General features: G+C 36.0%; 1 protein-coding gene across 1 annotated transcript in view; it reads right to left on the reverse strand.

Annotated features, from left to right (window-relative positions):
* Window positions 1-371: 371 nt before the first annotated feature.
* Window positions 372-19592, reverse strand: part of LOC145991549 (fibroblast growth factor receptor-like 1) — a 51348-nt gene continuing 32127 nt past the window's right edge. The window contains exons 6-11 of the mRNA XM_083127579.1: window positions 13098-13269; window positions 11867-11991; window positions 8513-8666; window positions 5388-5578; window positions 3418-3589; window positions 372-721 (exon numbers count right to left, since the gene is read on the reverse strand). Coding sequence (XP_082983705.1) covers window positions 417-721; window positions 3418-3589; window positions 5388-5578; window positions 8513-8666; window positions 11867-11991; window positions 13098-13269 — 1119 coding nt within the window. The 3' untranslated portion in view covers window positions 372-416. The remainder of the gene's footprint in view (window positions 722-3417; window positions 3590-5387; window positions 5579-8512; window positions 8667-11866; window positions 11992-13097; window positions 13270-19592) is intronic.

A 19592-nucleotide genomic window follows, 5' to 3' on the forward strand; every position in this document is an offset into this window, starting at 1 on the left:
GTGCAAGGATGGTCTTAGGAAGATTCTGTGGACAGAAAGCTTGACTAGGGAAGATTTCAAACTGATTTGACATGCATTTGGAATGAACCAATAAATATCAATGTTTCGCACCATAGCTGACACACCACACAAGCCTCCATTCTATTTGCAGTCCACAAGTAACAAATGTCACTTCAGCATGTAGTGTCCCTAACAATGTGTTTAAAAATGGCAACTTGGCAAAAATACTTTCTTGTTGGGATGAGACAGATTAATCAGTACTGGTATAGGCATATCAGGTTTATCGGTAAAATATAGTGTTTTGCAAGTAGTTATTGTAATAATTTTCATATCAATGCACAGGCAGAGAATGAAAAAGTATAAACAATACAAACATGAAAAAAACATTTATTCACATACACTGTACAACTCATATTTTACACATAAATATTGGACATACTTTTTATCACAGTCTCTTCACATTTACCATCATAAATCGTTGGGGAAACATGCTGTCTTTTGCTGCTACTGTGGACTGGTGAGTAAGTGTATTCATCAGTCTTGCATTTCTTGTGCTTCCTCTTTGGTCTTTTAGATGGCACAACTTTATTTGTTTTACAGTTCACTTTAGACCTTGTCATGTCATAGTGTAAATAGCATAGGCCAATGATAAGTGGTATAAACAACAACACAATTGGCAAAAGAAACGATAGAGGGATGTTACTGCCCTGCATCACAAGGCCTGCAAAGATAATAGAAAAGTACAACTTCTTACTTGAAATATGAAACCATGTTAGAGAAAATTTAACTCGGATACAACACTGTAAGTTAATTTTAGCCTTCATAGCTTTTTCTAAAGGCCAGAAGGTTTAACCTGGCACGGCTCCCGTCAAAACCTTCTCCATCATCTGCAGGGCATTGTTGCCACTGATTTTGGTGCAAGCAAGCAAACGAAGTGACAGGCCATGCTGTGAGCAGTTTTTTGGGAGTGCAAGCACAGATCTCTCCTTCACCAGAATATTCACGTCTATATGGCAATGTGGCAACAGAGGACTCACATTTCCTGTGAGAAGGAAACGGCGACCCCTGGTAGGCAGGGAACAAATCACGTGCTGTCCCCAAGGCTTCTGCCAATGGAAGAAAACACCCACGTGATGCCTGGGAAAGTTGCTAGCAGAAGATTGATTTTATCTGATTTATTATTTTATTTTACTTCGAGTTTTGTGCCTCTTCGCTAATTTGCAAAGATGGGGATGAGTGATGAAATTGATGAGTGGACAGTCACAAACAACCATGCCCGAGCGGTATTCGAACCTGGGACCCTTGGCGTCGCAGCGCGATGTGCTAACCACTCAGCCACAGGGTCCGGCTGCTAGCAGAAGAAAATCTACGGTTTGGCGCCAATTGCACCAGGTTAAACCTTCTAGCCTTTAGCATCTCTGTGCACACACACGCACACATATTAACAAAAAAAAAGATAATGTTTTCGTTGTTTATACCCACCCCCTCCAAATACTCCTATGCTTAGTTTGAGTGTGGAACTGCATTAAATAACACTACTAAAACCTAATGCTTGAAGTGAAGCGGGATGCAAGGGATGGTCCCTCGCAGCTAGCAAAAGTTTCTCAAAGCATCCCCACAGCTGTCTCATTGTTACTTCGTTAAACCACAGGAGCATCCCCCAAATAACCCCAAGGCTTGACCAAACAACTCCCTCCAGCTAACATTTTCCATTTCAAGTGCTGCTAAAAGAAGTGCAAATTCCTAGCTGGGTATGTGCTTGGTTAAGTTTGGGATAGGTTGGACTGGATCAATGGAGTAGGTGAGGGGATGCTTTGCAAATTATCCTTGCTGTAGTAGATGCTTTATGAAAATTTTCATAACATACCCCCACTTTAAACACTGACTGCCAAAAAGGAACTTTCACTTGCTTATTTATCCTTTAATAAAATTAAAGGCAAGAAAATGATAGCCAGGAGTGGATAGCTAATGGATATCCATAATATCCATGGATCTTATTGAGGCATTATAGATATCCAATGGATGATCCTTGAATATTTGTGCTGCATGGGTTTATAGCATCCTATAAAATGCAACTATCACTATATTATTAATATTAAATTATAACATGCAAAGTTGAGGTGAGAGATATTCAGAGAATCCAAAAGCTAACAGATGTTGATTTCAACAGTTACTATTATTTTCTGTTATTTTTAATCTGATGATGTAAAATTGTAATTGAATATTCTGGAAGTTAATTCATCATACCAAAATACTGTACTTATCACTATGAACAACTTGGTAATATTTTGCATACTCAATAGTGAAAGAAATAATGTTTACTTTTATTAGCTTAAAAGAATGTTTATATCTGAAATATTAACAAACTCAGAAGTGTTTAGAACACATGTAAGTTCACTGTGACTGAATTTTAAAATGTCAAAATTAAGTTATTAAATGATTTTGCATATCTTACTTAAATATGTTACAAAACCAAATTTTGTCGAAGTTTGTTCTAATTCCACTTCATGCTCAGATAGGCTACTTGGACTGGACTGAACCACTGTCAAGGGAGTCTCTACCAGGGATCAAACCCAGAACGCCTTGATTACAAGGCTAGAGTGTTGCCACTATGCCACCAAGGAGGGCAATATAATAGAAAACATGACAAAATATGAAGTAGGGATGATACCAAGAGATTTGAGATGAGAATGAGATCAGATCCTTCAAGACTTGTTGAGATGAGACGGAGAATAAAACAGATCTCTAAAACTAGGACTGACAAGATTCTGTCTTGTTTGAGACTTTGGTATGATACCTGAAAAATTTACCTAAACTAAATTTACTTTACTGTATTATTAATTCAGATGTACCAAGTGGATATCCACCTTATCATAGATAAGTCATCAAATTTTATTTGGCAGTAATTCCAAAGAGAATACATTATTGACGTTTTGAATTTTTTGTTTTTATGTCCACTTATGCACAGATAGGCTATTTGGGACTGGATCTACAGTTTAAAGTGGTATTCGAACCTCTTTGTGCCTCTACCTGTTATTGAACTCGAGAACCCTTGATTACAAGGTGATAACATTACCATCACCTCTTCGGTGAAACCTCTGATTAGTGGCAATTGTAAGCCTGTACTGCAGTTGCATATATTCAGGATCAAATTCTATTTTTCTTGGGTTGTAGCATCAAAACAAAGCTATGAAAGGATAAATAATTTGTAGAATTGAAGATTTTCAGTGTTGGAAAATCTTGAACATTTCCCGTCTCAAAATATTCCCATAAAATATCCATCCCACACACCCTTAGATATCCTTGGTTAGTGATTCCATAGCTGAAATATCATATCCTGTATCCATTTCAATTTAGAATGCATTGGCATTTTAAGGTGGATTGATGAGCTAAATAAATAACCTAATAAATACTTACGTGATTCCTGGGTTGACACAACAGTAAGGTAAGCACCACGGTAGGTATATCCTGCATTGTTTGCTGCCAAACATATGTAGAATCCTGAATCATGCTCCCTTACCAAAGGAAGATTCAGCTTACTTAGGAAAGTGGTGTCATTTAGATTCACATGTTTACTTGAGTTTACAATCTAGAAGGAAAAACGTTCAGCTAGATTAGGTTCAAATATAAAATTAAAGGAAAATTCATCCTCAAAAGTGCAGAACAATTTATGTATGGAGACAAAAAAAAATCATGTAAAAATTTGAAAGAGTGTATTGCAGTTTATGAGTTTTATTTCTTTGAGAAATAATTGCTTTCCCCTAAAACTTTGTCATGTATATATTTGTTTCTATTAACAATAAATTTTCATTTTAAAAACTTAAACATTAACATGATGAAATATTGCTTGATGATAATTATAGTTTTCATTTATTTGAAAAGCATTTCAGTAAAATTTCAAATACGAGCTTTTCTTTCTGAAGGAAAAGGCCACCAGCATGGGTTATTAATATTAGTAGTTCACTCATTTGTGAGGAATAAATGCGTACTGGAGTTTTTCAGTAACTTTATCAAGTGATCTAAACAGAATATTTTGTTCAACTACTGAAAATTTAATAGATGAAAGCTTTTGTTTCTATATATATATATATATATATATATATATATATATATATATATATATATATATATATATATTACTCTTGCATAAGCATCAAGATGACATAAAAATACGAGACTGATTATTTGGTTTGAATAACAAATATGTTCTTGTCAGTGGCGAAGCGTGACATTCTTACGTAGTCATTGCAAGACTTGCCAAACGTCAGGGTCAATCTTTCAACTATGGAAGGGGAGGGGGGATTTCTACATTGATAATGATGATAACAGCGTTCGTACAGACGTGTGAAGTAGAGATGGCAAAATTCATTTTCTTCTACGTTGTATATGATCGTAAAATAAGGAAGACTAAACTTTCTTAAATTCTACCCGAAAAATGGAAAAATTGTTAAACGTCTCTCTCCAAAATCCGGGTAGTAAAATTTCCGAATCGAGATTTTAAATTTTCTGGAATCCTGATGTTGTTGACCATCCCTGGTGTGAAAGTAAGATATGTTAGGGAAAAGGTTCCGTCTAAGTAAGTATGTCTGCCATCTCGAGAACAAAAATCTTGATCAGTCTTGTCATTCGTAAGCATAGTAGTACTTCGTGTTTTGTAAAGTAAGAACATTATTTTCAGAAAACGATATTTGAACCGCAAGATCAAAATAAAGAAAAAAATTGAAAAGGAGAAATACTGTGAAGGAAATACAATGGATCCAGAACTGCTTTTCCCCCCAGCTCTTTCTAGCATTAACCGTGGGAAAATTTATGCTTTTGCTTACTTATGATGTCGCTGAAAGCCTGCCATGTTTGTAAACAATGGGGCTGAAAAAAGGCCTCTTATGACCAGACCTTCAAGAGCGGGGGAAAAGCAGTCGAAGGACCTTGGATTCGCAGACCTGCTGCAATGAGTTGGCCCACCTGACACCATTGCACTCAAAAGGAAACGAAGTGGGATGGTTGGGCATGGGGGTAGAACTGGGCTCTCCTTTTGATTTGCTAAACTTAGCGAATCTCGTGCGTATTTCTAGCTGTTTCATGGCATCGAGTGACTAATTTCACTCAAATATGCGAGTATTCTGACTTATTTTTTTCTTCTCTAAAATATTTAAAAAGCCTTTTTTTTTCATTATTTTGTTTTGTCATCACCATCTCCCGATGACCGGACGCTTCACCTCTGGTTCTTGTGAAAGTAATAGCTGATAGATCCATCTTAAATGATTAAGATTGTCACATCAAATTTAAACTTTAATGTTAAGGAGTACAGAAATAGTGTTGGCCATGTTTTCCTCACATTCATTTGCTACACAGTGCGCACAAACTATAAATAAATGAAAGGTAATTACCTCATACATGTCTCCATTGTATTCTATGTGAGAACTTCCCAAAGTTATAGTGTGTCCCAGGTGCCTCAGCCACTGAATAGTAGGAGGCATTTCACTATGAATTTTGCACTGTAATATGATGGTAGAACCAGAAATCGCTGTTGTATTTTCTGGTTGGACTTCAAGCATTGTCGGCTTTTCTTTGGATCGTCCTGAAAATATGTACACAAGGTCTATGCTTAATTTCTTGGTGAAATATTGCAAGAATAATGCAAAACAAAATTCATATTTGATCGATTGAGTTGGTGTTTCAAGTCCACTTTATGGGACTGGACCTACAGTTTAAAGTGGAATCCTAATCACAATGTGCCTCCACCAGAATTTCATATTTTAAATTTATATCAAATAACATCTATAGTTGTCCAGTCGTTAGATCACTGTGCTGAAAAATCAGGATTCACAGATTCAAATTCCACTACAGGCATGTTAGTTAATTGACAGTTATCATTCATCCCATATTCTTATTGAAAAATAGAAATATAACTTACATTTGCAAGCAGCAAATTTTTTCAACTTTGGTAAAATATCACCATGTATATGAAAGCACATACACCTTAGATTTACAAATCAAAATTCAACAAATAATGCATATAAATTACATAAAGTGACAGTACATGGTTGAAAATTATGGTTAACTACTAGCAATGAAAATGGTCATCACGCATAGAACTCAAGGTTCCCAAAAGTTGGTAACACTGTTGTTTATGAACGATACTGCCATTTTGGGAGAAAGAGGGAAGCTGTAGTGACAATTCGCATGTACCAACTCATTGTTTGTTTATTGTGCAGGGAGTGAGGTTAGCGATCCATATCATAGGCAGCTCGTGGTTCAGAATGTTGGTGGTTGCAGCGAATATAATACGAGGCATATTTTTAAACTAAGTTCTGTTTTGATTTTACATAATGATATTACACATGTTGTAATAATTGTATTTTTACATGAAAGCCTGGGCCTACATCTACTTTTCAACATAATTGCCACCTACATTGAGGCACTTATTGTATTGTAAGACCAGCTTCTGAATGCCATCTTCATAGAAACTGGCCACCTGATGTGATAACCACTGCTGCATGGCCATTTTCACGTCGTCATCTGCGTTAAAGGGCTGACCGGCAAGGTGCTTCTTTAAGTGCAGGAACAAGTTATAGTTACTGGGTGCTAGGTCAGGGCTATAGGGAGGATGATCCATTTGTTCCAACCAAATGACGCGATGTGATCTTGGGTTTGATGCACCATGTGTAGACGAGCATTGTCATGAAGCAATACGATCCCTTGACTGAGCATGCTGCGCCTTTTGTTTATTGCATGACCCAGTTTATTCAAGGTCTCACAGAACACTGCGTGACACTTCCGGAAACTCCGTACATAAAGATGAAATCGTAAAGCGTCTGTTTTCATGCACTTTTTCATCAACTTGCTGCACCAGGTCATCGTTAATGACGGACGGTCACCCACTTTGTCCCTTGTTGTGCATGTTTGTATGGCCATCTTTAAATGCCCTCACCCATCTTATTACCATGCTATCACTCATAGCATTGTCTCCATACACTTCTGCAATCTGTCGATGGATTTCGGCTGCTTTCACGTCTTTTGCACTTACTTAGAAAACGAATGACAGCTCGTAGTTCACACTCCGCGGGACTGTCTACTTGGCCGAATGGTTGCGTACTGCTGTCTGTGGCAAGCACATAGATTCAGGTCCTGCGAGTGCAGTGCTACAGTGGCTAATTGCAAAACGGAACTTACTTTAAAAATATGCCTCGTATATATATGCTTATACATAATTTTAATTTTTATATACTTATAATGTAATTATGTATATTTATAATTTTATATGTATTATATTTGAGCTGAGCTGATGCCAATATATCGGTTGTAATTTGTTCACCAGTACCGGCGGCTGATATGTTTTGGTAGTTTTCGTCTTTCCCAGGATCCACAAAATGCCACGTGACACTTTTGAGGAATTTAATTAATAATTATCATGCAAAGTTTGAAGTTTCCATTTTTTCGGCAACAATATTGTGCAGAATTGTGTGTTTTGTGATTACATAAGAAATACTTTAATGTTCTGATTCAATTGTTTAATATTTTGAAGGAAAACTCTGATGAATCGACGCTTGTAATTGAACTGGAATACTGAACAAATAATATTAATCAGTATTTTGAACAATTTTCAAGAATTGGTATTGGTATCGGTTGGAACACGACTTAACAACAGTACACAGTCGCAACTATGACAATAGACAATTAGTCCCAACCCCCACACCACAACAGAGAAAATAACAAGCACCCCATTTAGGTATGATAAGTTATATTTTAAACTAAATTAGGATTTTTGATTGGTGGTAAGGTTAGTAACTTGGGTTAAGATTCTCCACAAAAGAAAATATTTATCTTTGCCTAAAGTGGACATTTTGTCTGTTGCTCTACGACACAGGACAGAACTTGCTTGCTGTTCGTACGCTCCCTATGCATTTAACATTCACATGTGCTGGAGTGGTATAAGAGTTTCTGAGATGGATGCGTGGCACTGCAAGATGATCCAGCCAAGCATTTTTGAAAAAGGGGGAAGGGGGGGATTGAAGTAGTCAGTCCTCATTTTGCCATCCTTTCATGCCTTTGACATTTTTTTTTTAGGAATACTGTACCAAAAGGGGGACCCCACCCCCACTTTGAAGACATGCTCTTACAGTTCCTCTGGAAATTTTTTGTCGTCTACTAAGTTTATGTCCACCCAAAATAAACTTCGCTTAATGAGCTAATAGTAATCGTCTTGGCTATCCACCCCTTCGGAATGCCACTGGTGCCACCATTTTGGACCCGAGATCAAACAGCAAAGCCAACAGTGGAAACATGTGAATTCTCCCCTAACAAAGAAGGCCAAAGCAGTGCACACAAGTTCCAGGAAGTCATGATGACCTTCGATTGCAAGGACCCACTCCTCATCGACTTTCTCGAGCCTTGGCATTAGCTAGGGAGATGTTCCTATGGTTTAATATGGTGACAATGAGGCAGCTGGGGCATGTTTTGCAAACCCCTCCCCCCTTCCCCCTTCACTTCAAAAACTGAGTTCCTCACTTACCTATCACTTCCAGAGCATACCCTGCAATTTTTGTATAGTTCTTTCCAAGGCAAGAATAAGTTCCTGTGTCATTCGGTGTCAAATTCTGTATGAACAGAACATTCTTGCAATGACCATATTTTCCTGTTTCTGAACAGTTAATGGGGTTCCCATTCTGAAATGAAGGATTTGAAACAATCAATTAAAATTTATTTACCCTTGTTCAAACACAGTTGATAGTAAAAGATGCAAGTTGTTACCAGTATTGGTCAGGGCTGGATTGGTCCACCGGGACACCAGGCAAAATTTCGATGTGCCTTCTCAGTGCTTTTCTGAAAATACACATTCGGCACCTTTTTCCCCATAACTGCTCACAATCGGCGCCCTGTTGAGCAAAATTGCCACTGCCCTCTTGACAGTCCCAGTCCAGCCGTGGTATTGGTAAGTTGTTTTGAGAGTAAATGAGTTACAGTTACTCAAATGAGAAAGAAACTCAGTTACAGTTATCATTACATTTAAAAGTAACTAAGTTATTTTTCCAATTACTTCATTCTAGCTCAACTATAACTCACATAACATGCTTTGCATGAATTGCAAACTCGCTGTTCTTTGGTATCAGTATGATGACAAAAAAAAAATAACATTAATTTTCATGAAATTATAATTAACCTAATATATTTTATATATAAAAGTATAGGTGTAATAAAATTCAAAGTAAACCACTTTACTTGGAAATTATGATTAATATTTTATTTTTATTTTAGAACACCAAGAAGCTATGCCATGCAGAGGATGATTGCCAGATATTATTATATATGCACTCTTATGTCCTGTTATAAAATAAATACATTTAGGGTACCTGCAGTGGTAATTTAGAGATAAAAGAAAATTTTTCTCAGAATTTTAATATTTTCCATATTTTCATAGGAACACACAGGTTCCAGTGGGGGAGGGAGGTGTTCTGTAGGTCACATCAGACCCGTACCCAGGGGGGGGGGGCAAGGGGGCCATGGCCACCCAATCGAGCCACGAAATATTTTGATGCAAACCTACAAAAATAACATGGATAATTTTTTAGATTTTGCAAGAATTTAGATCTTCTTCTTGTATAAATACATGGGTTGTCTCTGGAGAGAGGGAAACTCCAGAAGTCTGCAGTCTACTATCTTTGTAATTTTAGTATTATAACCATTTATGCGAAGCTAATAAATGTTCCAATTTGGTCCGGACAGTTCACCATATTTACTCCCGGTTTTGACTTTTTTCGAACTGCAGTCTTGATGAGAAAATGTCCTCTTCATGTGGTTAATTCACATTCAGACATGTTCTTCATTATAAGGATAATTCCATAGCGTTGGTGTTCACATTCAGGGTATAAATTCCCATGGCAGAAGGAGGGATCTCCCACCTTCCCACCAACAAACTTGTTCTATTAAAATTTTCCCCCCATTACAATTTTCCGAGGGTAAGAGTTTATGTTGTAACAACGAACATAAGCAACTCGTTTGGACTTCAAACATACTTTACTATGATGGGGCAAAAACGTACTTCTACAGTCATAGATAAGATTTTAAAATTATATCAAATTGGGCTAGTAAGAAATGGAGCCATATCTGCGAAGGCCCCTGGAACATAGAAATTAGACCGACCTGTCATTTCTCCTCCATTTCTCACCTCCTTTCATCAGGAATAAAACAGCACTTACATGTTAATTTAATAGGAAACTAATGTCTTCTTAAAGTTTCTCATTTTTTGTCCCTCAACCTAGTTATCTTTCATTTGCAATCGATTTCGCAGATGTGAACAATAACACACACTACTTCATTGTGTGGGATGCACAACCGACTGTCCTCTTATTAGCCACATTTCTTGAATGCTAATTATTCTTTTCATCGGATTCAACGGAAAGAGTAAGTACATAAAATTTCTACATCTAGGTAAGGGGGTGCAAATTCGGTGCAGGAGGTGCGAAAATCATTATCGTCCTGGGCACTGAAATCTCTAGCTACAACTCTGATGACGAACCTTTCGAGAGACCATTAATAGATTTACACCATTATAAAAACATAACACAATAAAAGTATGAAAATTTAATTATCATTTTTAATAAAAAGCAATAATTAAATAATATCTAACAGTTATTAAAAACATGTCACTTATCTTCTAATTTCTTGACATTTTGAACCAGTCGTTAAAGGAATTAATTTGCTAGTTTATAAATGTAGCAAATTAATTTGTTTATAAATGTTTATAAATATAGGTATAAATAAATAAATTAATTAATTAATGGTATAAATTGATTATTTAATAATTTACATATATTTCATGACAATTATATATATAAATATATATAAAACCAAGGTTTTGGGCTTGGCCTCCCCCCTCAAAAAAATCCTGGGTACGGGCCTGGGTCACATGCCTTCAGTTTGATATTGGAAATAATTTTGTTGAGAGCATAGAAGGTGGGTGGTCTCGATGATTCATTATCTATTGAAAATCAGCTTTTGGCACAGATTCTGCTAGGTAGAGTTCTGTTTGCATTTGAGTACTCAGAGAAAGTTTTCACCTGCTTCTTTGTCAAAACTAAGAGTGTTTACAAGAAACCCTACAATGAATGCATATCTCTTGATAATAAACAACAAAAGTGAATTTAAGTAAATTCCCACTGTCCACTAATGAGAAAACAGAAACATAGCAGTAACTCATTTTGTTTCAAGTTACTTTAAAAAGTAACTCAATTACAGTTACTATTTCCCAAAAGCAAACTAGTTACAATTAACAGTACTCAGAAGCAACTCATTATTTCCAAACTCTGGTTGCTCATATGTTTTATTTGGAATAACTAGAAATAAATGAAATAGCATTTTGAAATAAGATGATGGCCTGCATTTAAGACTTAAATCTGATTTAAAGGCCAATTCATGTCTCAAAAGATTCAACTGTGAGCATGGACATCCGCAGGAATTTTTCCAGGGAGGGGCGAGCAAGGTAATTTTTCGAGGGGGGCAAAGGAGGTGTATTTCCCACCATAATAGTGATGCCCCCTCAAAAAACACTGCTTCAGTCTGGAATTACCATGTTCCTTCAATACACTTATAATAATTAACATAAATTACTGTTACTGAAATGAAATTATGTGTGAAATATATAATTTTTAGGTGGACATTCATTTTCCAGAGGGGAAGGGGGGCATAGCCCCCCCTTCCGGGCATCCACGACTGTGAGTTGCATATCAATTGCATCTATTAAAAGGATATTTGCTAATACACAACCCCTGTGTATATCTCTGCCAACTGAAAAGAAATACGTACATTTTCAGTAGTTCCACATAGGTTGGGTCAGTCTTAAAGCACGCTGTACCATTCTGCTACCTACCTTGAACCAAGAGACACGCAGCTTTCTTGGCTCCGTTTGAAGGCAAGTCAACTTCAGAATGCCACCTACTGGCATTGTAAGGTTCTTAACAGGAAACAGATTTATGGAAGTGTTACTTGATATGCCTGCAGAAAAGAACAAATAGGAATTTAGTTTGCTCTCACTTCCACATATGATACTCTTTATTGGTGAAGTTTTTGAAATAGTTTCAATTCACTGAGAAGATTGCTTTATAAATTTTCTTGGATACTAACTATGGTGAAGTTTTAACCTGCAGACAAAAATCAATGATGGCTCTCCCAGCAAAGAAGACAAACTGTGGCATGACCAAGGGAGTGGTTAGAGGGATTCATACTCTCCCTAACAAGGTAGTGGTAAATTCCAATAGACACTAATTGTAGTAGAGCCCTATTTGAACATAGTTCAAAAAGAGACACCATTTCCTTCAATATAATTGTCCACAAGAAATTTAAAATTTCTTCTTTTTCTATTTTTCTTTCTTCAGAAACCTATTTTTACTTTTCATCACTACAAAAATTTCAATTTTTCCACAAACAAGAAATTTCCCTGACATTTCCATGAATTTTATAGAAGAAAGTAAATTCCCTGACTTTTCCATGATTTTCAGATTCACACCCTGGAGGGGGAGTTATGTGAAGGTAGGGCCCCACACATTCACAAACTTAGCCATTTGTGGAGCTAACGTGATCAGCAGCATGGTCTACTTGCCTCTACTGGCCTAGGGTTGCCCTCAGGTACCTATTTTATTAGAACCCCAGAGCCATTCTATTTCATGTGTTATCAATAATTTGTCAGTATTAGAACTTACTTATAATGTGAAGAAGCGACTGGCACGTAAATTCTTCATGAAAATAATGAAAATTCTGGAACTGATGGTGCCATCCTGCATCTCTCCCAACCCCAAGCTTTCCACCTCAAGCAAATGAGATAAATAAAGGCTCTTTTAGCCCAAATATACATTCGTGGTAGTTAGTAGTACATTAAAAATGTTACTGCCCCTCAAAAAATTTATCCCTTTGATCTGCCTCTTGTTCATTTTTTTCTGGTGCTATCGTAGGAATTATCCGTTAAAAAAAAAAAAATCTGCAGATCGTTATACAGACGTCCAAATTTCACATGTTCAGTAACTTATGAAACATAGTGTATTTGTTGGTTTAGAGCATGCTTCTGTGAGAAAAAAAAATCTCAGAATCCAACATTTAACACACACCTTTCTCCAGTTTTGAGTTCACAAAGAGATGTGTGCCCTTCAAAGTGGAGCCTGCCCGGTTGATGGCAAGGCAAATGTAGTATCCAGCATCTGACTGTTGCACTGTTGGGATGGTCATTTCACTAATGTACTGGTTTTCTTCCAGGTTCCTCTGTTCAACGTGATTCGTCAACTGAAAACAAAGTGAAATTGGTTCATTTAACTGAAAACTGTTACTTCTTTTAAGGAAAATTAAAGCAACATTGACAAAAACATTCAGTTTACCAATAACTTAAGACGTTTTTTTTATTTGCTTTATTTTACTTCACTTTTTGTGCCAGTTTTGGCTAATTTGCGAAGATGAGGATGAGTGATGATATGAAATTGATGAATAGACACAAACATCCATGCCCAGGCCAGGATTCGAACCCGGGACCCCTGGAAAGACATTGTAGACTCTGCATATTATCTGTTACCATTTAAATTAAAGCATGACTTATGGCTTTTGATAGGATGATTTATTATAAATACTAAACATATATAAGAGTCATTCCATACCATTTTGACCAATTTTGAATTAATCTGTTGCCTCACAATTTTTAAAATTAATAATATTTTATCCACCTATTTCAACATCTTTCAAGTGTTCAAAACCGACATTGAAATTTTTTTTGAGGCTTGTGTTTGGATCTGGCAGACATTTTCAATCAACAGCGTGCGGTGATTTTAGCATTTTCAGACCTTTACGAAAATTGCTGTAACTTCTGTTCAGTAATTTCAAATGTAATGATCCAAAAACTATTCACTTAAAAAATAAATGTTCTTTCTTTTTGTTTATTATAATTCTTGCTTCCAGATTAGTAGTTTCCATGCTATACTACATTTTTATGCAGAGTTAGAACAGATCTTTGATAAATTTTCTCAGTATGATATGAAAATACTGTTTGGTGACTGTAATGCACAGATTGGCAAAGAAGAGACATTTAAACCCACGATTGGTAAAGAAAGTCTTCATGAATTAAGTAATGATAATGGTATAAGATTGATTACTTTTGCAACCTCAAAGAATTTAATTGTGAAAAGTACCACTTTTACACATAAAGATATCCATAAATATACCTGGTCTTCTCCAGATGGTAAAACTCATAATCAGATAGATCATATTCTCCTTGATAAGAGAAGGCATACTAGTATAAATGACGTTCGTACACATAGAGGTGTTGACTGTGCCAGTGACCATTATTTAGTAATTGCTAAATTAAGAGAAAGACTTGCAGTGATAAATCATAAGCAACAAAATCTAAAAGTTCTAAAATTTAATACAGGAAAATTTGCTGATGAAAGAATTAAGAAAGATTACCAAATTAAATTGTCCAATAGATTCGATGTTTTGCAGGATTTAAATGATGATGAAAATATAAATGAATTAGACGTAAATAAGAATTGGGAGCACATACGTAATGCAATAGAATCAGCAGCTAAATAAAGTATAGGATACCATAAACCGAGAAAAAGTAAGCCGTGGTTTGATAATGAATGTCATAATCTAATAGAAATAAGAAATCAGGCTAGACTTAGGTGGTTAAATAACTCTGATGATACAAATCTAATCAATTATAATAGAATAAAGCGAGAAGTTAACCGCACGTTTAGAAGTAAAAAAAGAGATTACTTGAAAAGCAAAATTAACGAAATTGAAACAAACAGCAAAAATAAAAATATCAGAGATTTATATAAAGGTGTAAATGAGTTTAGAAAGGGGTGGCAACCTAAAGTAAACTTGATAAAAGATAAAGACGGTGATTTTCTAGCTGACCCAAGCGATATTCTAAATAGATGGAAGAACTACTTTAATGACCTTTTAAATGTTCATGTAGGAGATAAATCAGAAGTAAATGAAGTACACACAGCAGAACCTTTAGTTCCAGAACCTAACTTGACTGAAGTTAAAGATGCTATTAAAAGGCTAAAGAATAACAAAGCACCTGGCATTGATTTAATACCAGCTGAGTTAATTAAATATGGTGGAAATTCGTTAATATGTCAAATTCATAAATTAATTTGTTTAATATGGAATAAAGAAGAAATCCCTCAACAGTGGAAAGAATCCATAATTGTTCCTGTCTTTAAAAAAGGTGATAAAATGAACTGCAATAATTACCGTGGAATTTCTCTACTCTCAACAACATAACGGTAAAAAAGGTAAAGTGTTCCCCTATGCTTAGCACCATGCCATGAAGGCATATAGGGGGTGTGGGGGTAACGCTTCACACTTTCTTGATCCGGTCGTGAGTGGGGGTTATGTGATCAGCACCATGCCCCTGACCGCCTTTACCCCCCAGGGGTTTCCCCCGGGTACCCATGTTATTCGATGCTGGGAGGGTGCCGGGGCCGCTTCCAACATTAGAAAAGTTCCCGGATTTGAACCAGCCGGGGATCGAACCCGGGACCTTGAGCATGGTAGTCAGACGCATTACCGATTGAGCCACCGCGGCCACCTATAACAACATATAAAATATTATCTAACATTCTTTTAACAAGACTAACCCCATATGCTAATGAAATTATAGGTGATTATCAATGTGGATTTAAACGTAACAGATCAACTACAGATCAAATTTTCCACATTAGACAGACACTTGAAAAAAAGTGGGAATATAATCAAAATGTCCACCAGCTATTCATTGATTTCAAAAAAGCATATGATTCAGTCAAAAGAGATAAATTATATAATATATTAGTAGAGTTTGGAATACCTAAGAAGCTTGTTAGTATGATAAAAGTATGCACCAGTGAAACAGAAAGTAAAATTCGTGTGGGTATTAATGTGTCTGAAAAATTTACAATTCATGATGGTTTAAAACAAGGAGATGCATTATCTCCATTGCTCTTTAATTTTGCCTTAGAATATGCTGTTAGGAAGGTAAAAGAAACTAACGAAGGACTAAAATTAAATGGTGTGACTCAGTTGTTAGCTTATGCAGATTATGTAGACTTACTGGGGGATGATGTGAATACAATTAAGAATAATGCTAAAATATTTTTCAAAACTGCTAAAGAGATAGGTTTGGAAGTTAACAAAGAGAAAACTAAATATATGCTTACTGGCTGAAACCAAGTGTTAGGTAATAATCAAAATCTAATTATTGATAAAAACTCATTTGAACCCATTTCCAAATTCAAATACTTAGGAGTAATATTAACAAATGAAAATTATATTAAAGAGGAAATAAAAAGTGGGCTTAATTCAGGAAATGCATGTTACTTCTCTCTTCATAAACTTTTGTCTTCTCGTTTAATATCTAAGAAACTAAAAGTTAAAATATACAAAACAGTAATTTTGCCTGTAGTATTATATGGGTGTGAAACTTGGTCTCTTACATTGAAAGAGGAACATAAATTGAGAGTATTTGAAAATAAGATCCTTAGGAAAATATTTGGACCTAAAAGAGATGAGGAGACAGGTGAGTGGAGAAGGCTACATAATTTAGAACTACATAATTTGTATTCATGTCCAGATATTATTAGAATAATTAAATCAAGAAGACTTAGGGGGGCAGGCCATGAGGCACGAATGGGAAAGGAAAGAGGAGTTTACAGGATTCTTGTTGGGAAACCTGATGGTAAGAGACCTGTAGGAAGGCCAAGACGAAGATGGAGGGACAACGTTGGTAGGGTTGGAAAAGAGTATATAGATCTTGCTCAGGATAGGGACAGATGGAAGGCCTGTGTTGCTGCAGCCATGAACCTTTGGGTTTTTGAAGGCTGGAGAGTTAGTTAGTTAGTTCATGCTATACTACAATAATTCCAACAGAATTTTTTTCTTAATTTCTCATCTTTGGGGCACAAAATAACCACGAAAGGGGCAAAACACCTTAACCATATTTCTTGTGTTTATTGTGCGGTGCCAGGTAAGTCCAAAAATTGTTAAACATATGAGGTGCCTAGGCCCCCTTTCTTTCTATAAGCTCCCAAAAATTGAAAATTTTGAGAAAAATCAGAAGTTTGACCCTTTGTATCCCCAAATGGGGGACGGAGGAAAAATCTGAATTTTTTTCCACAGTGAGAACACCTCAGGCTGAACATAATATTAAAATTGGGTGAAGGTTTTCTTCCGAATAAGGAAAATATGTTCATGGTCTTCTCGTTCTGTCAAGATACAAATTTAAATCGGAAATTTTTCAACAATTATTGAAAATATGTTTTGTTCAAAGTTAGTTTCCTTTTTTTAAGTTAAGTGACAAATCCAAGCGTAGAGTGACCCCATTTACCATTTAAAATTGTCGACATACCCCATTTTACCCTGCAACCCCTCTCCTCTAGAGGCAAGAAAGGTACATACACACACACACCATTATCTCATCTGTCTCTAGACAGTCAGCAGAATCCCCCCCCCCTCTCTAGAAATTTCTTAAATACCACACTGGCAATAGTTACATAAATTAAAATCAAAATTCACATTCAAGGTAGAAAAATGACAAAATATTAATGTCTATGTTTGAAAAAGATATGATTATACACTGCTGGACAAAAAAAAACGGACACTTGCATTTTTTGTGATAACGCATAAATTCTGATACGAAGGCTAACTAAATGTTGCAGAAATTATTGGAAATAAGAAAACCTGAATATATTCAACAGAAAGCAAATTAAAATTTATTGTTAATAAGTTAAATTAGAACATAAACGAAAGTTACAGAAAACTACCAAAAAAAAAAAATAGAAAAAAAAACAGCAAAATTTTCTTTAATATTGTTAACTGGTACTGGTGGGGTATATAAGATGTCTAGTAGCGGGTGTTACCTCCCCTGCCATCAATTACAGCTTGTAACCGCCGTGGCATACTTCGAATAAGGTTGGCAATCACTTCTTGAATAGCACGTCATAGCTCTTCAATTGTTTCTGGAACTATTCCGCGGTTTCTGATATGTCGTTTCAGTTGATGCCAGATGTGCTCTATCGGATTTAGGTCTGGACTTTGTGGTGGCCATTCTATAATCGCGTAATCCCAACTTCGTCAAGGTAGTCCGTGTCAATATTCGCAATATGAGGACGTGCATTGTCATGCATAAAAACAAAATCTGGGCCTATGAATGGTGCATATGGTACTACATGATCTGTCAAACATTCTGTAATATACCTGTGAGCTGTCATTTCCCCACTCTCTACAAGAACCAACTCTGTACGTCCTTGTAAAGAAATGCCTCCCCAGACCATGACACCACCACCTCCAAAGGGTGTTATTTCAACGAAACAACATTGTGCATAATGCTCAGGTCTTGTATATACATGTTTGCACCCGTCTGATGAATGTAGGTTGAATTTTGACTCATCAGAGAATAAAACCTTTTCCCACTGCTCCACATTCCAATGTAAGTGTTGTGTAGCAAATTCCAGTCTTCGCTTCCTGTGACATGCTAACAACCTGGGACCTGTAGACGGCCTCCGAGACAATAAACCACTTTCATTCAGTCTTCTATGAACTGTTCGTGAAGAAACCACAGCTCTATGAACATTTCTCAAACGCCGTGCCACAATATTTGAAGTCGTACGACGGTCTCTTAAGACTATGATACGCATGTAACGATCTTCCCGTGCTGTTGTGCATTGTTTTCGACCAGAACCTGGTCTTCTACCATAGGAACCAGTTGCATCATACCATCTGAGAACTTCGTGGATAGTACTTCATGATATATTTTGCACCCTAGCAATATAGCGCACACTACAACCATCATCACGAAGAGCTACTGTTTTTACTACCTCTTCACGTCTCATTTTCAAGCTAGCAAACTTACAATACACTTGCAAGAAAAACATCAGCAATGACAATGTCAATAATATCTGTTACTATGGTCACTATGAACCAAAATTCATGCCTCTCTAGACATTAAACAAAATAACATCAACAGGAATTGAAAATCAATAAATTACAACAAAATTGCATGAAATTAATTTTGAGCCTACTAGGTGTTCCAAATAAGTAAATACGAGAAAATAAATAAATAAATAGATAAATAATAAATGGAAAAACTATGGAAAATGATCAATGTTTCAATACTTAACTGAGAGCGTAATTCATAAGTAATTGCTATTCAGATGTCAAATATTAAGGTGTCCAGTTTTTTTTTTTTTTTTTTTGTCCAGCAGTATACATTGAATATCCAACATTGAACTTTCTTAGATAGAAAAAAAAATATGTCCACAAATAGATACCTAGTGCTAGGCATTGTGGATATCGAATGGAAGTCCTTCGAGATTTGCGTTGCATGTTCAAGTTTTGAAGTTGTCAATGAGTACCTCGGAATGCTTCGATGGTAAATTGTACCCCTCAGTTCCATGATTACAAGCCACAAAAATTAATCTAATACATAATGATAATGATTTGAAGATTTTCACTCCAAGAGTTTTAATGATATTTGCGTGGTTAACAAATTTTGACTCACCCTGTATATACATTCAGTACATAGTTTCATATTTAATATATACTTTTAATGTGTATGCGTCTTTTGTCTTGCA

Source organism: Lepisma saccharinum, chromosome 8, assembly GCF_977018435.1.
Source record: "Lepisma saccharinum chromosome 8, izLepSacc3.1, whole genome shotgun sequence".
NCBI classification, from domain to species: Eukaryota; Metazoa; Arthropoda; class Insecta; order Zygentoma; family Lepismatidae; genus Lepisma; species Lepisma saccharinum.